The sequence below is a fragment of the Leuresthes tenuis genome, unplaced genomic scaffold (assembly GCF_036924035.1).
Source record: "Leuresthes tenuis unplaced genomic scaffold, fLeuTen1.0.hap1 SCAF_1, whole genome shotgun sequence".
Classification (NCBI taxonomy): Eukaryota; Metazoa; Chordata; class Actinopteri; order Atheriniformes; family Atherinopsidae; genus Leuresthes; species Leuresthes tenuis.
The window spans coordinates 39,535,933-39,555,814 of NW_027325355.1; the positions used below are offsets into that span (position 1 = coordinate 39,535,933).

The window sequence follows — 19,882 nt, forward strand, 5'->3', positions numbered from 1 at the left end:
GAAGAAAGTGACCATCTGTCTTGTGAGCTCCGCTTAATTAAAAAAACCTGCATCTCTATTGGTATGGGGGGTGCATTAGTTCCCCTGTAACTGGCAACCAGGCACTCAACTGAATTGCCTGCAGTTCAGACCTTTCATCAATTGAAAACATTTGGTGCATCATTAAATGAATAATAATGCCGCAAAGAAAACCCAAGACTGTAGAGGAGCTGGAATCCTATGTCAGACAAGAATGTGACAATATTCCTCTCCCAAAAGGTGCAACAACTGGTTTCCTCAGTTCTCAGATGTTTACGTACTAATGTAAAAAGAAGCAGCAAACTTTTTTTGGCAAAAAAAGCCAAAAATTTCAATATGTAAAATATTTTTTCAAGTAATAGTGAAATAACTAACTTTAAACTAAGTAGGCACATTATAATCTAATTTAATAAAATCACAATTAAAATTCGGTCAAATTAATTGTAAGGGGATGGCCAAGGAGGAGATAACTGAATTTTGCTTCCCGTGATGGAAATAAGCCTGCAGTCTGAGGACAAAGTGCTCTGTTGAGTGCCACGGCTATGAAATAGCCTATACACACACAAGGATGGACCCTAGAGCAGACTCATCACAGGTATATGAAAAGAAGAAACAGTTTATTTGTATAGATGAATTGAGGGGCGAGTCCACAGCGAATCCGGTCCAGAGATAAACTCTAAGAGAAGAGGAAGCAGTTAGATAGATCCAGTTATAGTCCATGTAATATTCCGGTAAATAATGTGGATCTTAACTTTAAGAGTTTTATATGTGAATAGGATTAGTTTTAATAGGAATTCCGTTGTATCGTAAAGTATAGGCTTATGCTTTACTGTTTTTATAAAAGAATGCAAAAAGTTTGAACCTTAGTATTAGGTTTAACCGGTAAGCAGAATCCAGAGGGAGACAGAGGCAGACAAGATAGGTAAAAGGTAAGTGACTTTATTTACAATAGTGATAATAATATTCATTTGCAGACGGGCTCTGGCTTCTCCATACTGAACGTTTTCCTGTGGTAAGTTTGTGGTTCTGTGAGAGGAGAGGCTGGTTATGTAGAGTTTATTTTCTTTCAGAGGATTAGTTTTACTGACCGGTGACTAGGAAGGTTGAAACATGAACTGACTTGGCAGTTGACTGAAAATTGGTCATCTGTTTTTCAGTTTCACTATGAATGAAAGCAACAAGAGTCTTTAGAGCGATTTCCATACAGTAACTTCACTGACGACTGTGGTTAGCTTAATGAGTTCTAAATAGTCCGATGAAGGGTGGAAACAATTTCTTTCATTCATAAAGGAATGTTTTTGGAGGAGAGCCAAACACATTTTCTTGGGCACTTTGAGGGAGCTTGAGAACGATGCTGCCTTGAGACCTTTCCACTGATTTCAACAGATCCCCACTGGTCTCACTCCAGACCCTGCGGCAACGGCTGAGATGAGTCTGAACTGATGGGACTGCTAAGTTGTGTTCTTGTGATGGAAAGAGTCGAGGTTTGTAACCCAGTGAATTTTCAAATGGTGATTTACCAGTGCCAGAACTAATAAGTGAATTGTGGGTATATTCAACCCAGGGAAGGTGGTCATTCCACGTCGTCTGATTTGAACCTGTAACATAATGGATTGGAGTCTCGAGTTCTTCATTAACCCTTTCAGTTTAGCCATTTGTCTTTGGGTGACAACATGAAGAAAGATTAACCATTGCTCCAAGTGCTTTACAAAAAGATTGTGCTGGCCTGTACAGAGTGCAACTGAGCCAAAGGCACCCATCAACCACCTATAGGGAATCTATAGATGTCCCTGGTCCCATATTGCCCTTGATTTAAACACAGATCTCACCCCTTCAGTTATTTTGACCATTATTGCCACCTTTCATGTGGGTGACCTGGGTTCAAATCCCCTGCATGAAAGGTCCTACCTCCAGTAGGGGTCCTTAGGCAAGACCCCCTTATCCTACCTGCCTACCAGTGTAAGTCGCTTTGGATAAAAGCATCTGCTAAATGCATAAACATAAACATAAAACATAAACTTTGTAATATAGTCCGTAACAGAGGTCCCCATTCATTTTACAGATCTAACAAAGGAATGAACATTAGCAGACATGGTGGGCCACCAGAAGGCCGCCTGCCAGAAACTTGATGACAGGTTAGGCAAGTTGAGTGTCCCCACTGAAGCACCTGGGTTCAAACAGATGAAGGAACAAATAGACCATTAGGGGGATCATTACACGGGTCAGGTTCCTGCTTTTTGCGCATGTCTTGCGCACGTTCTCCTGAACCTCCTAGGTTAGGGTGGTCACAACACAAGATGTTGCGAGGATAGTGTCTGGTTTGGGGAACTGTGAAGAAGAGAACTGGCGAGACAAAGCATCTGGTTTGACGTTACGTGATCCTGGATGGTAGGAGATGGTGAAGTCAAACCTGACAAAAAATAAAGCCAAATGTTCCTGACACTTTTAAAGGTATGACAAGTTCTTCTGATCTGTCCAGACAATGAAGGGATGCCTCAAATCTTCAAACCAGTGTGTCCAGTCCTCGAGCACAAGATTGATGGCAAGAAGCTCACGATTACCCAGATCGTAGTTCTGTTCAGCAGAGTTTAAACATCAGGGGAAAAAAGCACAGGGATGTAGTTTCTGATCACAGTCTGAACATTGGGAGAGTAGGCTCCAAGCTCAAGATCTGAAATGTCTTCTTCAACAAAAAAGATAGTTTTTATGGATCCGACTGAGCCAGGATGGGAACTGAGACAAAGCAATACTTTAATTCCGAGAACACCTCCTCAGCTTCATTAGTTCACTGGCAAGTTACCGAGAAAGATGTGTTCGGTAAGGGAAGAGATGATAGTAATTATAATAATTGAAATTCTTGATGAACCACTAGTTAAAGCTTGAAAAGCCAAATAAATTGCTGCAACAGTTTTCTTGTACTAGGCGTTAGCCACTCTGCAACCACTTTTATTTTCTTATTTTCGCTGGGTCTGCTTTGATCTCTCCTTGCTGAATGATATATCCCAGGAAACTGACTGTGGTGACATGGAACTCACACTTCTCTGCTTTGACGAACAATTTATTCTCCAGCAGGCACTGCAGGACCAGATGGACATAACAGGTAGGTTCTGTAAGATTACTAGAAAAGATGAGGATGTCGTCTAAATGAATGAACACAAACGTTGATGAGCACTTGGAATACTGCTAAGGGAATTCTTAAACTAGAAGGCATAATGAGGAACTCAAAGTGGCCAACGGGAATAGTAAAGACAGTTTTCCAATTCTGACAAGGTGATAGGCATTTCATAGGTCTAACTTGGAGAAAATCTGGGCACCATTTAGGATTTCAAAGGTCTAGTTTGGTTGTGATAGTCTATACAAGGTCTCAATGAACAGTTGTTGTTTTTTTTTATCTACAAAAAAAAAAGGAAAAGGGGCCAATTATGCCAGCTGCTAGAGAGTCTGAAAAGTATTTTTCAATGGCGACTTGTTCTGGATCTGTGAAATTATAAGTACATTTATAGCGCAATCATAAGGTCGGTGAGGTGATAAAAAAAGCACTTTTTCTTTGCCAAATAATTCTACTAAATCATGGTAAGTGTCTGGGACGAGTCAAATCAGGGTTCTCAAAAGACTGACATGGAGGGGTAATGGATCATAAACATGTGGAGTAACAAAACTTGCTCCACCTTGCAACACATCCCTGCTGCCAATCCAATACAGGATTATATAAATAAAGTCACAGGTAGCTTAAAACCAAGGGAGCAAAAGGTGAGGGGATCAAATACAATGAGATCTAAATGATTACTAGATACAAGGAGCTTTACTGGGACTGTGGAATGAGTAATCTCAGCTGGTGTGTTCCCATCTAAAGCTCATAGAGCATGTGGTTGTTTGTTAAACGGACCATGGGTATATTGGACTCCCATGTAAGATGATGGTTGATGAAGCTAGCCTCTGCTTCGGAATCTATGACCGCAGGAAGAGATGGAGAAGTGCTTAAATGGGTAATTGTCGCAGGAACAATAAACTGTAAAAGAAGGGAAATTGTTACTTGATATTTGACTCATCAGTACCTCCCTACTGATGGGCATACCCTTTTAAATTAGGCTGATGTTGTTGATAGTTTACAATCTTATGGCACAGAATACCACAATAAATACACTGACCAACCTGAAAACGCTGCTCCCATTCCTCTGGAGTAAGAGAAGTATTACCAATTTGAATGGCAGTTTCTTCAGATGTCTGCGTGGAATGGTTTGGTGGGATGTCAGGACTAGGTAAGTGTCTTGTCGGGTCCTAGAGGTAACTGGCGAGTCTCTTGTTTATGTTCTCTCATACCGTTGTCGAGCTTGATGGCTAAAGAGACTAAAGAGTCCAGGTTAGGTGGAGTGTAATGTAAGGCCAACTAATCTTTCAAAGGTTCTGACAAAGCATTCAAAAATACTCTTTGTAAGTTGGCCTGTATGGCCTTGTTTGCTGGCATTTTTTAGTGATTGTAGGACTGTTTAGGTGAGTTTGTCCTCCCTCCACTTCTGGCACCCTCTTTACTTTCATTACCCCCTACCCGAACCAGGGTTTGTATCCCCACCCCACTATGACTGGTGTGCAGTTGGTGAGAGTTGGTAGCTTGTGGTTGTGAAAAAAAAAGAAAAAAAAAAAAAAGATGGTTGTTGTGGTGTGAGGAGCAGTGATGGCTGGCATTAAGGGAGTGACTCTGGGATGCCAGTGATCACTGTCTAGCCTCCTGGAGGTGTCGTGGACCCAACTAGACGGAACAACGATGAAAGGAGATTCCCACCTGATGACCCCAATGACATGTTGGCCAGCACTGCTCACTGGTCTATATAGGGATTAGAGGAAATTATTCACTGAGTCTGGTCCATTCTTTTTTAAGCACAAATGTCTTGTGTTTACCTTGAATGAAGTGGGGTACATTACACCTTGATTCCTCCGCCAAAGTCCAGAAGTCAATGAAAAAAAATCCCACAATTCAGGCCCTCTGCTTTAAGCTAAGAAGACTCTTCAAATTATATCAAAACACATTTAATTTCAGCAATGAACTCACTTACAGAGAGAAGTAACTGGAGTATGGGAGTTAAAAGCTTCTGCCAGGGGAAAGTTTTACCCTGCACTGAACCCATAATATAGACGATCTTAGACTGGTCTGAGGGAAATTTTACCAGTCTCTGCTGGAACACCATTTTACACTGAAAAAGGAAGCCTCTGCACTTGTCATGGTCACTGAAGAAGAGTTCAGGGTCTGGCAAGTAGGATTCCCTGGGAGGAATTGATGACATGGGCGGAGATGACTGACAAACTGGTGGAGAGTCAGATCCGGAAGTTAACTTGAAAGTCAATGAAGAAATTTGAGAGGTTAGTTGTGCCACCTTGTGAAGTAGAAACTGATTCGCATCGACAAGAGAATATAGAACTTGTTTGTGTTGGCCCAATAACTGTCCCTTCTTGATGAGAGCCTTTTGCCAAGACTTATCTGTCTCTGTCCCGGAAGAATCCATCGTCCTTCTGGATCGATCTTCTTTTAGGGTTAACCAGTAGGCAGGATCCAGAAGGAGACAGAGACAGACAGATTTACTGACTGGTAACTTGGAAGGTTGAAACATGAACTGACTTTCCTATGATTGTCCAATAGGTGATGTGAAGAGAGTTGCATTGTTGATGCAGATTCGATTCTCCTTGCTGTGGCAGTTGAACTGAAGATTGATCATCTGTTTTCCAGTTTCACTGTGAAGAAAAGCAAAGAGATTCTTTAGAGCGATATCCATACAGCAACTTTTGTCACTGCCATTATAATAAGGACTTGAAACACTGATGGCTCAACATAACGGATGAACAGTGAATAATTAGGCACAGTCTTGAGTTCATCTGACTGGCATGCTTCAGCTCACCAGAGCAAGGTGCAGTCCCTTTATTTGTAATTTAAGTGCAATGACTGTATACATGCAGTATCTGGGTGTGTTAGTATGGTTTTGAGCATCTAAATTTTGCATGACATTGATCAGACTAACACGTTTACGTGCAGTTTAAAATTCATATTTTGGTTGGGCTTCTAATAATTTTTTTAGTGTCGAATAAGTGTGCATAGTGTCTTCCTGAAGCACTCAAGTCCAAAGACAATACCTTCAGTCTTGTTTGAATTTAACAGCAGAAAATTCAGAGTAATTTAGGTCATGTCATTCAGACATGCTTTTGGTTTAACTAACAGTTTGTTTAATGTGGCTTCATGGATACGTTTAACTGAGTATCATGTGCGTAGCAATAGAAATTTATGCCACGCTATCTTCAAATATTACATAATAGAGACATGTACAAAGTGAAAAGTATTGGTCCAAGCACAAAACCCTTTTGGTCTCCATGACTCTGGTGTGTGAAGAAGACTCATCGTTTGCATCAAACAAAGCGAAATATTTGAATCCTGACTTAAATTCTTCATACTGATTATTTCTTTGCAAATAATCAAAAAGTTCAAATGCATTTATGTGTGTATTGTGTGTAAAGGTTTAATTTCAGTAGCCATACAAAAATGGAATATATAGCTTGTCAGTAAAGATAGATTGATTAAATGTAATATGGAAGTGTTTATTAAGGGAAAAATCTCTTGATCTGTTTTGGATGAGGTCTAAAATATAGGTTCATGGTTTTGATGAAGCTATTGTTGAAAGCTCAGAGAGCAGGAGAGAAACAGTTGAAGCATAAATCAGGTTCTAGAGACATGTCTAAAGCTGTTTGTAGGATTTGGCTGAGTGGTGAAAGGAGGCTGGATTCAAGATGTCATCTGGTGCTTGACTTTTATTCACTTTATGCACTTAGCTGTAGGGCTCTAGCACTGGAGTCTTTCAGGCCCAAACTGTACACCTCTCTCCTGTGAGGAGCTGCTACTCCATACTGGAAGCCCCTCCTACAAGTAAAACCAACATCAATTAACAGTCATCCATGTCCCACAAACACATTTACACCATAATATATTTGCATGAATATAAATTAACCAGTAGAATTGACATGACAATGAAATACTCATATTCACTACATTTCTAAGTCTACTGAATGAGGATTATTTTAACATTAGCAGAAACACCGCTATATGATTTCAAACTATTGGCACATCCCATGCTTCTTGCGCTATAAAAGCATTGGGACACTTCTCATTCTAGTTTAAATGCCATTCAAGGAAACGTTGTGCTGGTGAGACAAGGAAACAACATATGCAATAATCCAAACATCCAGAGAAAGGTTTAAAAAGTACCTAACATGTGTTGTTTAGGATAATGCTCAACAGTATTTAAAGTGAAGTACAACACAAGAAACACAACACAGCATAAACTCCTCAATTCAATAATAACAGTAACATTAACTGTGTGTGCAATCTGTGTGCAACATACTTATAAAAAGGCATGGTCTACACCATGACACTGCTATCTTAATCTTCTTATCTAAGGACTTATGCTGTTTGTTAATACATTAAAATTCTATTTTGATGTATTTCGAGACTATTACTGTGTTCTGGCAAAATCCTGATTTTATAACCACTGTCATCTGACAAAATCACCACCCACATAAGTTCAAGACAGTGGCGGTGCTGTGTCTATGGCTATGATCAATTTACAACCCAAACACATTTAAAAGCTACAAAATGGCTTGTACACTTTCTTTCTTACACATACATGTTATTATGGCCAAAAACTTTTTTTTCAAGTGAGAATTGTAACACCAGAGGAGCTAAACATCAGCTCCTGATTAACAGAATTGTCTTGTTAAACATCACTTCATAGATAGCCTATTTTGATATTTTTTTCAATAATGAAATGGCTTATTCATTTCTAAAGTTGATTAATTGTTAATTGCTCATTTTTCAGTTTTCTTTCGTGAAAAGCACCTTTCTGCTCTCTCCCATATTCCCCTTCTGTGTAGGTAACCAAGACCATCTTTGCCATCCTGCTGACTTTCATCATTACGTGGACTCCGTACAACGTCATGGTGCTGATATCAACCTTCTGTCAGTCCTGTGTCCCTGACACAGTTTGGGCAATTGGCTACTGGCTGTGCTATGTCAACTCTACCATCAACCCAGCTTGTTATGCACTGTGCAATGCCACATTCAAAAAGACTTTTAAAAATCTGCTGCTTTGCCAATACAAAAATATTGGCACCAGATGAGATGAAAAAATTAGATTAAAGGTGGGATGGGAGGGGAAACCATTTGAAGAGTGGAAAACAATGGAAGGAGAGAAGAAACCTTCCCCAAAGGTAAGTAAAAATGACGAAGTACGAGAAGATAAATAGAAGGCAGCATTTAGTAAAATATTCTATCTGAAGAAATTAGATACCTGAAATGGATGAGCAACTATTCATTCTGCAAGTGTATACCATATTTCCCTTACACACAGCAAAAATGTGAGTAAGTGTAAACGAGTTATAATTCACATGCCCTAATACCTCTAAAATATAGCTAATTAAACAGCTTGTTGAAATATGGTTATATAAACACAGTAAGTTACAGTAATGGTGAAACTTGGATTACTGTGAGCTGAGAAGTCAAGAGGTAACTGTAAAGGCTGGGACCAACAGATGGAGACTGAAGCATGAACTAATGCAGTGAAGTGGTTTTAAACACGGATGATAGCCTAGCTTGTTATGTACTGTGCAATGCCACAATCAAACATTGACTACTGCAAATCTACTGCGCGAGGATAAAGATATAGTTACAAGTGTGTCAAAATTTGTTCACTTGCAATTATTTACTGAATTGATGTATTTTCTTGCTTCCCAGGATGTATTAACATTTTGGGGAAAAATCATTGTAAAACCGTTTGCATATGTTTTTATGTGACACAAACTGTTTAACATAAATAGTACTGAGGACAATTGGCCACTGGCTGTATTGTGGCAACTTGGCTGTCAACCAAGATCTTTATAGAGGCAATACGATTTGAAAACCCATTCATAATCCTGCTGCTCACCCAGAAAAAAAGTGTACAAGATTAGATGGACAAAGGAGACTAGGTGTGCAATGTATTGGGAAGGTATAAACGAGAATACAATAGTAAGTGTGCTGTTTATGTATGCTTCACAAAGTTCTTAAATTTTTTCCTTTATACTCAAGAAGTGTATTTAGCTCTGACAGTTTCATAATAATATTGAAATCACCTCAATCTTAGACCATATCAAAGTGAAATAAATTTAATTCATAAGATTTTCTTAATACACCTAGTTTTCTAAATGTTGTATCTAATATCAGCAGAATATATCAGAATATGTATCTGCAGATATCTGCATTAGTTACTTCAATTTGATGCATTGAACCATGGATAGACACTGGAGTTCAAAGAATGATGCGTCACGAGATGTACTGCTTTATACTGGACCATTTTGAAGGGTTTCAGTGTGCAAGCAGGGAGACCTGCAAAAAGAGCATTGCACTGGTTAAGGTGGGACATGGCAAACTGAGAATGATTTTTCTTATGTTGTAGATTTTAGATTTAGAGAAACAGATTAAACATAGTAAGAGAAGGTTAGCTGGTCATTAATCATGATATCCAGGTTTGCTGCAACCTTTTTTTGAGAGATAGTTTGAAGAAGTAATGTTCACACACGTGTGTGCGTGCGTGCGTGTGTGTGAATGGTTGAATGTAATTTGTATTGTAAAACTGCCTTGGGTGGTCAACTTAACTAGAAAACCACTTTATGAGTACAGTCCATTTACCATTTAATTATGTAAATTCACAACCATCATTAGGATGAAAATAAGATTATCAATTTTCTGCCAGTTAGCTTATGACACAATTTGACCTTTATCTAACTGTTCCTCCCACACCCGAGTTTTAGCTTCTGTGACCTCCAATGAATGCTGCAGCCCTTGTGTCCACTTGGTATGTGTCAGCTGCTTTAGGTGACCCCTGGGACAACCAAGGACGAAAGGCCTCCTTCTTTAGTTTGATGTACTGTGGTTACCACCACGACAGGCACCAAAAACCCTCAGGCCACAACTCTTGGAAGCTGCATCCACAATGGAGGTCCTGAACATGGTCCATTCAGATTCCATGTCTCCAACATAGCAGCTTAACTATGGGATGTTTCAGGATTACCTGAGTCATCCCTAACTATAAACTTTATCAAAAAGGAAAGTTTTAAGCCTAATCTTAAAAGTGGAAAGGGTGTCTGCTTCCTGGACATTTACTGGCAGCTTATTCCACAAGAGAGGGGCCTGATAACTGAAGGCTCTGCCTCCCATTCTACTTTTAGAAACTCTGGGAACAACAAGTAAACCTGCAGTTTGGGAGCGAAGTGCTCTGTTAGGAAAATATCTTACAATGAGATCTTTAAGATATGATGGAGCTCGGTCATTAAGAGCTTTATATGTGAAGAGAAGAATCTTAACTTCTATTCTGAATTCAACAGGGAGCCACTGAAGAGAAGCTAAAACTGGAGAAACATGATCTCTCTTGTTAGTTCTCATCAGAACTCTGCAGCATTTGGGATCAGCTGGAGGCTTTTCAGAGAATATGTGGGACAGCCCAATAATAAGGAATTACAGTAGTCCAATCTTGAAGTAACAAATGCATGAACTAGTTTCTCTGCATCACCCTGAGACAGGATGTTCCTGATTTTAGCAATATTACGAAGGTGAAAGAAGGCAGTCCTAGAAACCAGTTTTATATGTGCGTCAAATGATAAATTCTGGCCAAAAATAACTCCAAGGTTCCTCACTGTAGAACAAGAAGCCAAAGAAATACCATCTAGAGTAACTATATAACTAGACAATTTCTCCCTGAAGCGCTCAGGTCCAAAGAGAACAACTTCAGTTTTGTCTGAATTGAAAAGCAGACAGTTCTGAGTCCTCCAGGTCTTTATGTCTTTAAGACAGGCTTGTAGTCTGACCAACCTATTGGTTTCATCTGATTTCATAGATAAGTACAGCTGAGTATTATCAGCATAACAATGGAAATTTATGCCATGCTGTCTAATACTGATACCTAATGGAAGCATGTACAAAGTAAAAAGAATTGGTCCAAGCACAGAACCCTGAGGAACTCCATGACTTACTCCAATGTGTGAGGAAGATTCTTCATTTACAAGAACAAACTGTGATCTATCAGATAAATATTACTTAAACCAGCCTAATGTAGTTCCTTTAATCCCAATAACATGTTCAAGTCTCTGTAACAGAATGCTGTGATCGATCGTATCAAATGCAGCACTGAGATCCAACAGGACAAGCACAGAAACAAGTCCGCTATCAGAAGCTAAGAAGAGATCATTGGTAACTTTCACCATTGCTGTTTCTGTGCTATGATGCACTCTGAATCCTTACTGAAACTCTTCAAACAGATTATTTCTATGTAAATGATCACAAAGTTGAACTGCAACTATTTTTTCAAGAACTTTAGACAAAAAAAGGTAGATTGGATATAGGTCGATAATTAGCCAACACATTTGAATCAAGAGTAGGTTTTTTAAGTAAAGGTTTAATTACAGCAACCTTAAAAGTCTGAGGCACATATCCTGTCAACAAAGACCGATTGACCAAATCCAATATGGAAGTGTCAATTAAGGGGAAAACCTCCTTGAACAGTCTGGTTGGGATTGGGTCTAACATACAAGTTGATGGTTTAGAAGAGACTATTGCTGTTGTTAGCTCAGAGAGATCAACTGGGCAGAAGCCGTCTAAATACAAATCAGGTTCTAAAGATACTTCTAAAGCTGCTCTACTTGATGATACATCAGTGATAATAGTGGGAAGGATTCCATTAATCTTCTCTCTGATAGAAACAATTTTATTGATGAAGAATCTCATGAAATCATCACTGCTGAGAGTTAAAGGAATACATGGCTCAACAGAGCTCGGACTCTTTGTCAGCCTGGCAACAGTGCTGAAAAGAAACCTGGGATTATTCTTATTCTCTTCTATCAATGATGAATAATAAGCAGTTTTAGCTTTACGAAGGGCTTTCTTATATGTTATTAAACTATCTTTCCAGACTAATTGAGACTCTTCTAAATTAGAGGAACGCCACTGTCTCTTCAACTTTCTTGCAGTCTGCTGTAATGCACGCAGCTGTGAATTATACCAAGGAGCCAACCTCTTATGACTGATTACCTTCCTTTTCAGAGGGGCAACATTGTCCAGTGTTGTACGCATTGAAGCTATAGTGCTGTCAACAAGAGAGTCAAGTTCTACTGGAGTAAAATTTAGGTAGCCGTCCTCTGTCATATCTGCACATGGCAGTGAAGAAAAGGACAATGAAATCAACTCTTTAAATCTGGTTACAGCATTCTCTGACGGACACCTTCTATATGTAAAATTCTTCTCAGAAACCGTATAGTCAAGTAATGTCAATTCAAAAGTTATTAACAAATGGTCTGCCACTCCTCCTCTGCCTGTGGTTGGAGGAACGTGAACATTTAAATAGTCAGAGGGAGTTGATTCATTAATGCTAACATGATCCTCCTAATGCAGCCAGGTTTCTGTTAGACAAAACATATCAATATGATGATCACAAATCAAATCATTCACTACCAGAGACTTCGAAAGGAGAAATCTAATATTCAGCAAACCACATTTAATAGTTTGATGTTTTTGTTCAGTTAAAGTTTTTGTTTTAAATTTTTTTTGCACAAGAGGATTTGCTCCTTTTGTGTTTTTTGAGGGCAGCATCAGGTGGGAAGCCGCAGAGAAGTGTGTAAGACTACAACTCTGCATCCTGGTCTCAACCCTGGGTTGTCATGTTTCTGGATGACTAATAAATTCGTCCAGATTTCTAGAAATGAGAGCCGCTCCTTCCAAAGTGGGATGGATGCCGTCTCTCCTCATCAGACCAGGTTTTCTCCAGAAAGATTGCCAATTATCTATGTAGCCCACGTTGTTTGCTGTTGTAGCCATAGACAACCAGCGATTGAATGAGGACATACGTCTAAATATGTCATCAGTGGTCAGATTTGTAAGATATACATACAAAAGTGTCCTCCTAATTAAAAGAAGACAAAGCTGCATTTTAACCAAAATTTCCAAGTACTTTTATACCAAGGGTCTTTTTTCAAGAGACTTTTTCAAGGTTCCATCAGACTGGCGTTGTATGAATTTCCACTTCTGCCTTGAGTATAGTAAAGAATAGGCTAATAAAATAACTGACATATCTTTTCTTACTATAGGCATTTCAAACAGGTGAGTTGAGCTACCTTACCTAGACCAGTGAAGCCAATGTGGAAAGGAGGGAGCTTGCTTCAGCTGTATTTCCTCAGCTGTGTTAGTCTCGTATCTGCTTCTACTGATTCATGGGAGTAACTGTTGGCACCTCCTCTCCTCATGCAGCTTACTTAACAACTGTATGCCACGCCGCACTCTTTATCTGTTACTGTGTGGTTGAACCAGGCATGACTGGAAAAGGTTTAATTTTGTGTTTATAAACGTATCAATATTTCTTGAGATTCACCATAAAGAATAATGAATTTGCAAGTTACTGTGGAGATTTTTCATCGAATGACTGAGACAGACTGATAGAATTAACAAGCTGGGAGGGTTCAGTCAAATAAGTGTGTCACTTTAAGGTCCACTCCAAAAACACTTGAACTCTCACAAGCGCCATCTCCCGGCCAGGGCTGTTCTGGGGGATAAAGAAAATTCTCTGGTAATTTGAACTACAAAGGGTCATTTTCTACGACTCTTCAAGAATTTATTTTCCATGACAAAAGCTCCTGTTCCTGGTTAAAATGTACAGCTTAAGTGAGCAAGGGCTCACATGTAATGCCTAATGAAACTTCAACAGGTGACTTGGGTCAGATATGTGTTGAGGTGTCCTTGATAAAGAATAGACTGCCCATATTGCATAAATTGAGTGCATCTTTTTCTAAAATTAGAAGACTGTATGTATTTCTGTGAATGTAAGAATGACTCACATATTAAAAAGAGAGATGCAGAACGTGGGCTCTTTTAGTCAAGAATGTTTACCACTGAGTGATTTGTGTCCACATTTGTTTCAGAATTTCTTTTTTGAATGCCAGCGCTTTTTGTTTGTTATTCTAAATGAGAGCATATTTGACCGAATGCAGCCTCGTAAAGTAAAAGCACTGCACCCAGCTTCTTTTTCTCAGAATATTCTGCCATTTTGACACACTTCAGGTTAACTTTTCAGAAAGGTCGTCGTGACAACAATGTCGTCATAGTCACTTTTTTCAGGCCATCATTGCCAAAAACTGTCACCTGCGTATCTAGTGAAATGGTAAATAAACTTGTTTTCATTGTGTCTGTTTATCCTGAGTGGTAGGCTGATCATTTCTGTCTAATGAATTATAATATGCCAGAGTCTGTCACTAGTCTCTGTGAACACTCAGAAGTGTTACTTAAGATTCCTGTTTTTAAAACTAAAAACAGACCTGGAGCACTTTTACAAGATTATGATATTCATTGTAATGCTTCCTTTGAAAGAGTTTGTCTTATGCAAACATCTAATTGTCAGTTTGAGTTGGTACAAGCTTATCCATTGTCAGTATGAGGTGCTCATGGTTGGCATGATATGTTAAACAAATAGTAGACTGAGAAATATTGCAAAGTGAAGGGGTAAAGTTTATTTATCATAAACAGTAGTGGATATGTTGAACTACATCTGGTTGACATAGTAACAAAAAAACGTTTTTTTTTTCATTTTTCTGATGACATGCTGGCTGGAAAAGTTTCTAAAAGCTCTGCCAGTATGTTTCAGGGGGGCTGTAGCTCAGGAGAAGGAGCAGTCTTCTGCCAATCGGAAGGTCGGTGGTTTGACTCCCAGCCGCCTGTGTACCATAGGTGTGTGACTGTGTGTGATTGGATATTGGATAGACTAAAACGTGTGTGTGAATGTGGCTTGTAGTGTAAAAGTGCTTTGAGAGGTCAACTAGGCCAACCAGTGAAGATATATTTGTGTAAAGGGAGCAGCATATTTAACCAGAAAGACGTCAGGTGCATAGTGAAATAGCATAATTAGCTTGTCATACTATGGGGTTAAGCATCAGGTCAAATTGAATACAAGTTCCACTGCATCATGTAATCAGAATTTCTGGCTTGGCCAGAAATATCATGTTGAGCTGTTATCTCAAACATGAAAGACTCTCAGAAGCAGTATTCTAAATATATGAAAGATGGCAGAGATTACTCTGCTTAATACCAAAGCCACATAGGTGTGATCGCTGGGAGCATGTGTTCAAGGTACATCACAAGCATAAAAATAGGGTCATCGTTGTCACCCATTTGCTCCAAAGTCACTCTTCAATTCCGAAGATCCAATAGGCCACTAGGCAGTGCCTTAATTGTGATTCCTCAAAATATCTCCTCCAACACCATAGCACTCTTTTTGAAACAACCACATTAGGGGAAATAAGGTAACTATGTGCGTACATGCAGTTAACTATTCTGTTTTGTCTTGCATGCAAAGTCACAGGCAAATTTTAAGTATAATAATCTTATAAACTCTTGTTACTATTTTCTTGATGAATTAGTAATTTGCCAAATGCCACTGTTACAGCCAGGGGCCAATGATAAGCCAAACCAAGGCTCAGTAAAGATTATCCGATGAACAGATGGTGAGTGAGAGTGACGAATCAATTTCCTGCATAAGCTCATAAATGTTGTGCAGTGATAGTGGAAGAGAGGTTTTATCACTGAGAAGGATTCAGAAAGAAAATAATTCCAATGATAAGACAGAATAGGATATGCTGCCATGGTAGTTAAAAAATTGATTTCTGTTTTCTGTTTAGGGTAGAACCTTGTTAAATGACCAAATAACACAAGGTTCCACTAAGCTTTGCTGTTCACTTTAGAATACTGTAAACAATTAGTTGGTAATATTCATACAAAGTGAGCAATACAAAGGTATCGAATAAACCCTGGGTAAAATACACCGCTTCAAATGTAAACTGAGGGGAATCTATGTAAATATACAACCCAGTTCTTCTGAATATTTTCTGATTTACATCACATACTGATTCAGTCCAAAGACAGGAGATATTGCAATTGTGTTATTTCAAAATATATTAAATGTATTTACTTCCATGTACAGAGCATGCACTTTATATTGATGTGAAAGCATTGTGAATTGTTGTATTTTTTTTTGTCAACATATTGTTGTAAAGATTAAAATTTGTTGCATCAGATAAATGACAATGCAAATTTGAACAACACTGAAGACCAAGAGATAATTTTTCTATTCTAGTTTTCTTTTTAGTTTGATTCCCCTCATTGAGATGGCATGTGTTATCTTGGGGGCTGAAGTTATATTATAAATGCCAAAGTAAAATAAACAAATGTCATGTCTTAGTAATGTTTCCTGTATGTTGGTAGCTTTCTGTAAATGTACTTTATATGCTTTAATCTTATCTGCAACTAAAACAGAATTGTGATCCCATGACAAGATGCCTAAATGAATGACTCTGTAAAGGGTAAATCAACACAAGCTTTAGCAAGACTTTTTGTTTTGAAACTGGAGTCTTAAATTGGGGTGCACACAGACTGAACATTTCTTACCTAAACAAGGACCATATTGGTGGAAAAAAATGGTCTTTTTCCTTTCTACAAGGAACCTTGAAAAGATTGAAAAGGTTCTTTGGGGAAGGTTTTTATGTTCAAAATGCAGCTTTATTCTTCTCTCAATGGAAAAAAGTCAAAAGGTAAATATATTGTTGAATGTCATCTCTCTGTTGGAGATGCCCTATTCTGACCATTAGTAGCCCATTACATGGATGTATATCAAATTGATGTTTTTACTGGTTGTCACTCAAGCATATATAGCACAATACAGAAGAAGTCAACGGAATCAAATTAAGTCCACCTTTGTGCAATCCAAGTATCACATGATCTGTTGATCTGTATATACATAAGACCTTGTGTAAAAAGGTCTGCAATGCATCTAAGCAAGAAGAAAAATTAAGACCAAGAAGTTTGGGGGACAAAACAATGTATTTAAACTTTAAACTTTGTGCTCCAAAAATCAGGGCTTTATGGACGGGTGGCCAGAAAACACTACTTGCTTGTAAACAAACAAACAAACAAAAAAACGTGGTTGAAGGCACTCCTAAGCTTTATGCAATCAAAGAAAACACTGCAGGTTGAGCAAATCTAACACCTCGTCATCTTTAAAACCCCAAGCTCACAGTGATGCATGGTGGTGGCAGCATCATGCTGTGGGGACTTAAATATACTTTTCCAGTCGAACCAAAATGTGTTTGAGAACCTGTGTTATGTCTTGGAGACTGCCATACACTACCCCTACAGTATATCATAAAGGAGCTGAAGTAGTTTTGTCTTGGGAAACAGGAACAATTCCATGTGTCTAGAACTGTTAAAATGATAGAGACATGTCCCATATTACTTGTAAAACAGTTCCTAACAAAACATTGATTTTATGGGGTGAATACTTGTCGTTTTTCTTTTTGTACTTTTCTTTTTTTTCGTTTGTCTCACATTTATGAATACTTTACACCTTTAAAGTGGTAGGCCTGTTGTTTTGATCAAACACCCCCCTCAAAATTCATATGATTCCAGGATTAAAGCACAAACATAATGAAAAAGATTAAAGGAGTGAATTTGCAAGGCATTGTTTGGCCAGTTGTCTTCCATTTTGATCACTGACAGAAAACAGTCCAGATCATGCGTTCCAATTTTCTGTGGTCACAGGAGTAAAATGTCTATTGTTTTTTTGTAATTACATTACATATATGACTATGACATTGTTCTAAACCTAATAATGCAGGTATGGTGCCTAAACAGTGGCGGGAAAAGTGAAACAGTCCCATATGGTGAAACAATTTAATACAGAAATTAGTCTCAAGTGTTATTGCTGATATATTTTGCCAGGCCTTTCTCCACACAAAATGTGGATATAGCTGCTGGACTTGAAGGTGGTAACAACACATTTAGACTTCCCATTGGTGGAGGATGATTCAGGTACTTACATTAAGGATATAATTGAGAATTTGATAGTTATAATTTTCTACAGGAGGAAGGGCAGTATTTATCAGGTGCTTGTTCAATACAGTTCTTTATTCATAAAACACAAAATCACAATTCACAATTCATCCAATTCAGGATCACAGGTCAGGCCTTAAGCATATTGCAGCTGTCATGGGGCGAGAGGCAGGGTACACCCAAGACACGTTGGCAGCTTATCACAGAATGCTAAATTTATTAGAATCTAAATTAGTCAATTTCATATTAGTGCTAAGAAAAAGGGAAAGAAAGTTTCCAAGCTAAGGACACCAACAGACTGCATTGAACCTTCTCTTTGAAACAGTCCTCCATCCTGGGCAGAAATGAGGTTATGTGGAGAGGAAACTCTCTTTTAACTGGAAGAAACCTCCAGAAGAACCAGACTCACAAAGGGCAGCCATCTCCCTCGACTAGTTGGGAGTTAAGAGGACAGTAAAGACTGGTTAACATACCAGGCCAGAGAGACCTGCTGACAAAGAGAAACACAAGTTAATAACAATTTGAAACTTTCTGAATTGAAAAAACATAAGGTTGTGTTTTAAAGACAAATTATTATTCTACTTGATAGTGATAAATTGCTTTGTTATTTTGAAAGGCCATATATGAAATCTTCAAAAATAAATTTCTTCACTAATTTATATATACTTTGAAAATATGCTAATACGTAATACTAAAGTACTGTATATAGACAAATAAATATAAAAGTAGCAATTTCGCAGATAGGCTAGGTGATACTAAAAAACGTTTGCTTTCCAATATGAATTGTGGTTGATTTACCCTTAAAAATAGTGAATCTTGCTGTAGTCAATTCCTTCATTTACTTACCGTAGGTTTCTAGTGGCTTTTGGGAAAACCTATCATGTGATTTATTTTCTGCACAATACCTTCCGGCTGTTTGTATATTCTCTTATTATTTTTCCATTTAAAAAACACTTTTTAAATAAGTATATTATTGTGCTCACATTACTTTTTTACTGACATGTCTAAAAGATATATCAGAAACAACTTGTGATTATACAAAACTGTGATGCAAATAAATACTTGATGGTGAATGCCTTTATTATATGTGTGGTCTCAAATGACATTAAATAGTAGAGAAAATTCCAAGGTATTTGTACTATAAACAAATACTATAGTTTGGGGACAGATGTAATACTTCAAAGATTCATATAGTTTGTGTACATTGGAAAAAAGGGACACTGTGGTATTTAAACAGTTCACTCATCTTGACAAATATATCTTAGTCTCTGTTACTGAACAAAATCAAGCAGTTTTATAGATGGAAATGTTCTTTGAAAAGTCTCAAGGCATTTGATGCCTACTTAACTAAAAATGCTTGCATAAGTAAGCTTCGGCTTTCTATGACAGGGATTCTTAATTTCCTGCTTGTGTGTGACTGATTCCAAACTAGCTATTTTGTTACAGAATTCTGCTGGACTCAGTCAAGAAATAGTATGAAATTTACAGCTGCATATAATGGGGAACTTCTCGCAAAGAGAGAATATATCTTGATGAGAAAAAGACATCAGAAATGATTTACACAAAATAAGATCAGTATTTTGTGTTTTTATATTTGTGTAATGTGGAATTATCTTTCAATGGATTTTTTCTGGCCTTTTATCTATTTGAGCAAGCTTTAGGGCTGGAAAACAGAGCCCCCCCCCCTCACTGGCACTTAAATGCTAACGTCATGCTGTAACCATGGCAACACACATAGAAACTACACATATAATTTATTCCAGTGCAGGATTCCAATGATTCAGAGCACAGAGATCAGGATATGAGAGCTGACCTAGATAGGGAGGAGTTGTTTATTTAAAGGAAGTTTAAAGGAAGAACAAAATTGATAAACCATATAGACAAAAAGCTAGTTACTACCGTTTTTTTCTGTTAGTTAACAATCAATTATGATCT

At 38.1% G+C, this 19,882-nt stretch overlaps 1 protein-coding gene across 1 annotated transcript in view; it reads left to right on the forward strand.

The window, feature by feature from the left end:
* Positions 1–11,672, forward strand: part of chrm4a (cholinergic receptor, muscarinic 4a) — a 68,720-nt gene extending 57,048 nt beyond the window's left edge. The window contains exon 7 of the mRNA XM_072379323.1: positions 7,927–11,672. Coding sequence (XP_072235424.1) covers positions 7,927–8,172 — 246 coding nt within the window. The 3' untranslated portion in view covers positions 8,173–11,672. The remainder of the gene's footprint in view (positions 1–7,926) is intronic.
* Positions 11,673–19,882: the final 8,210 nt, after the last annotated feature.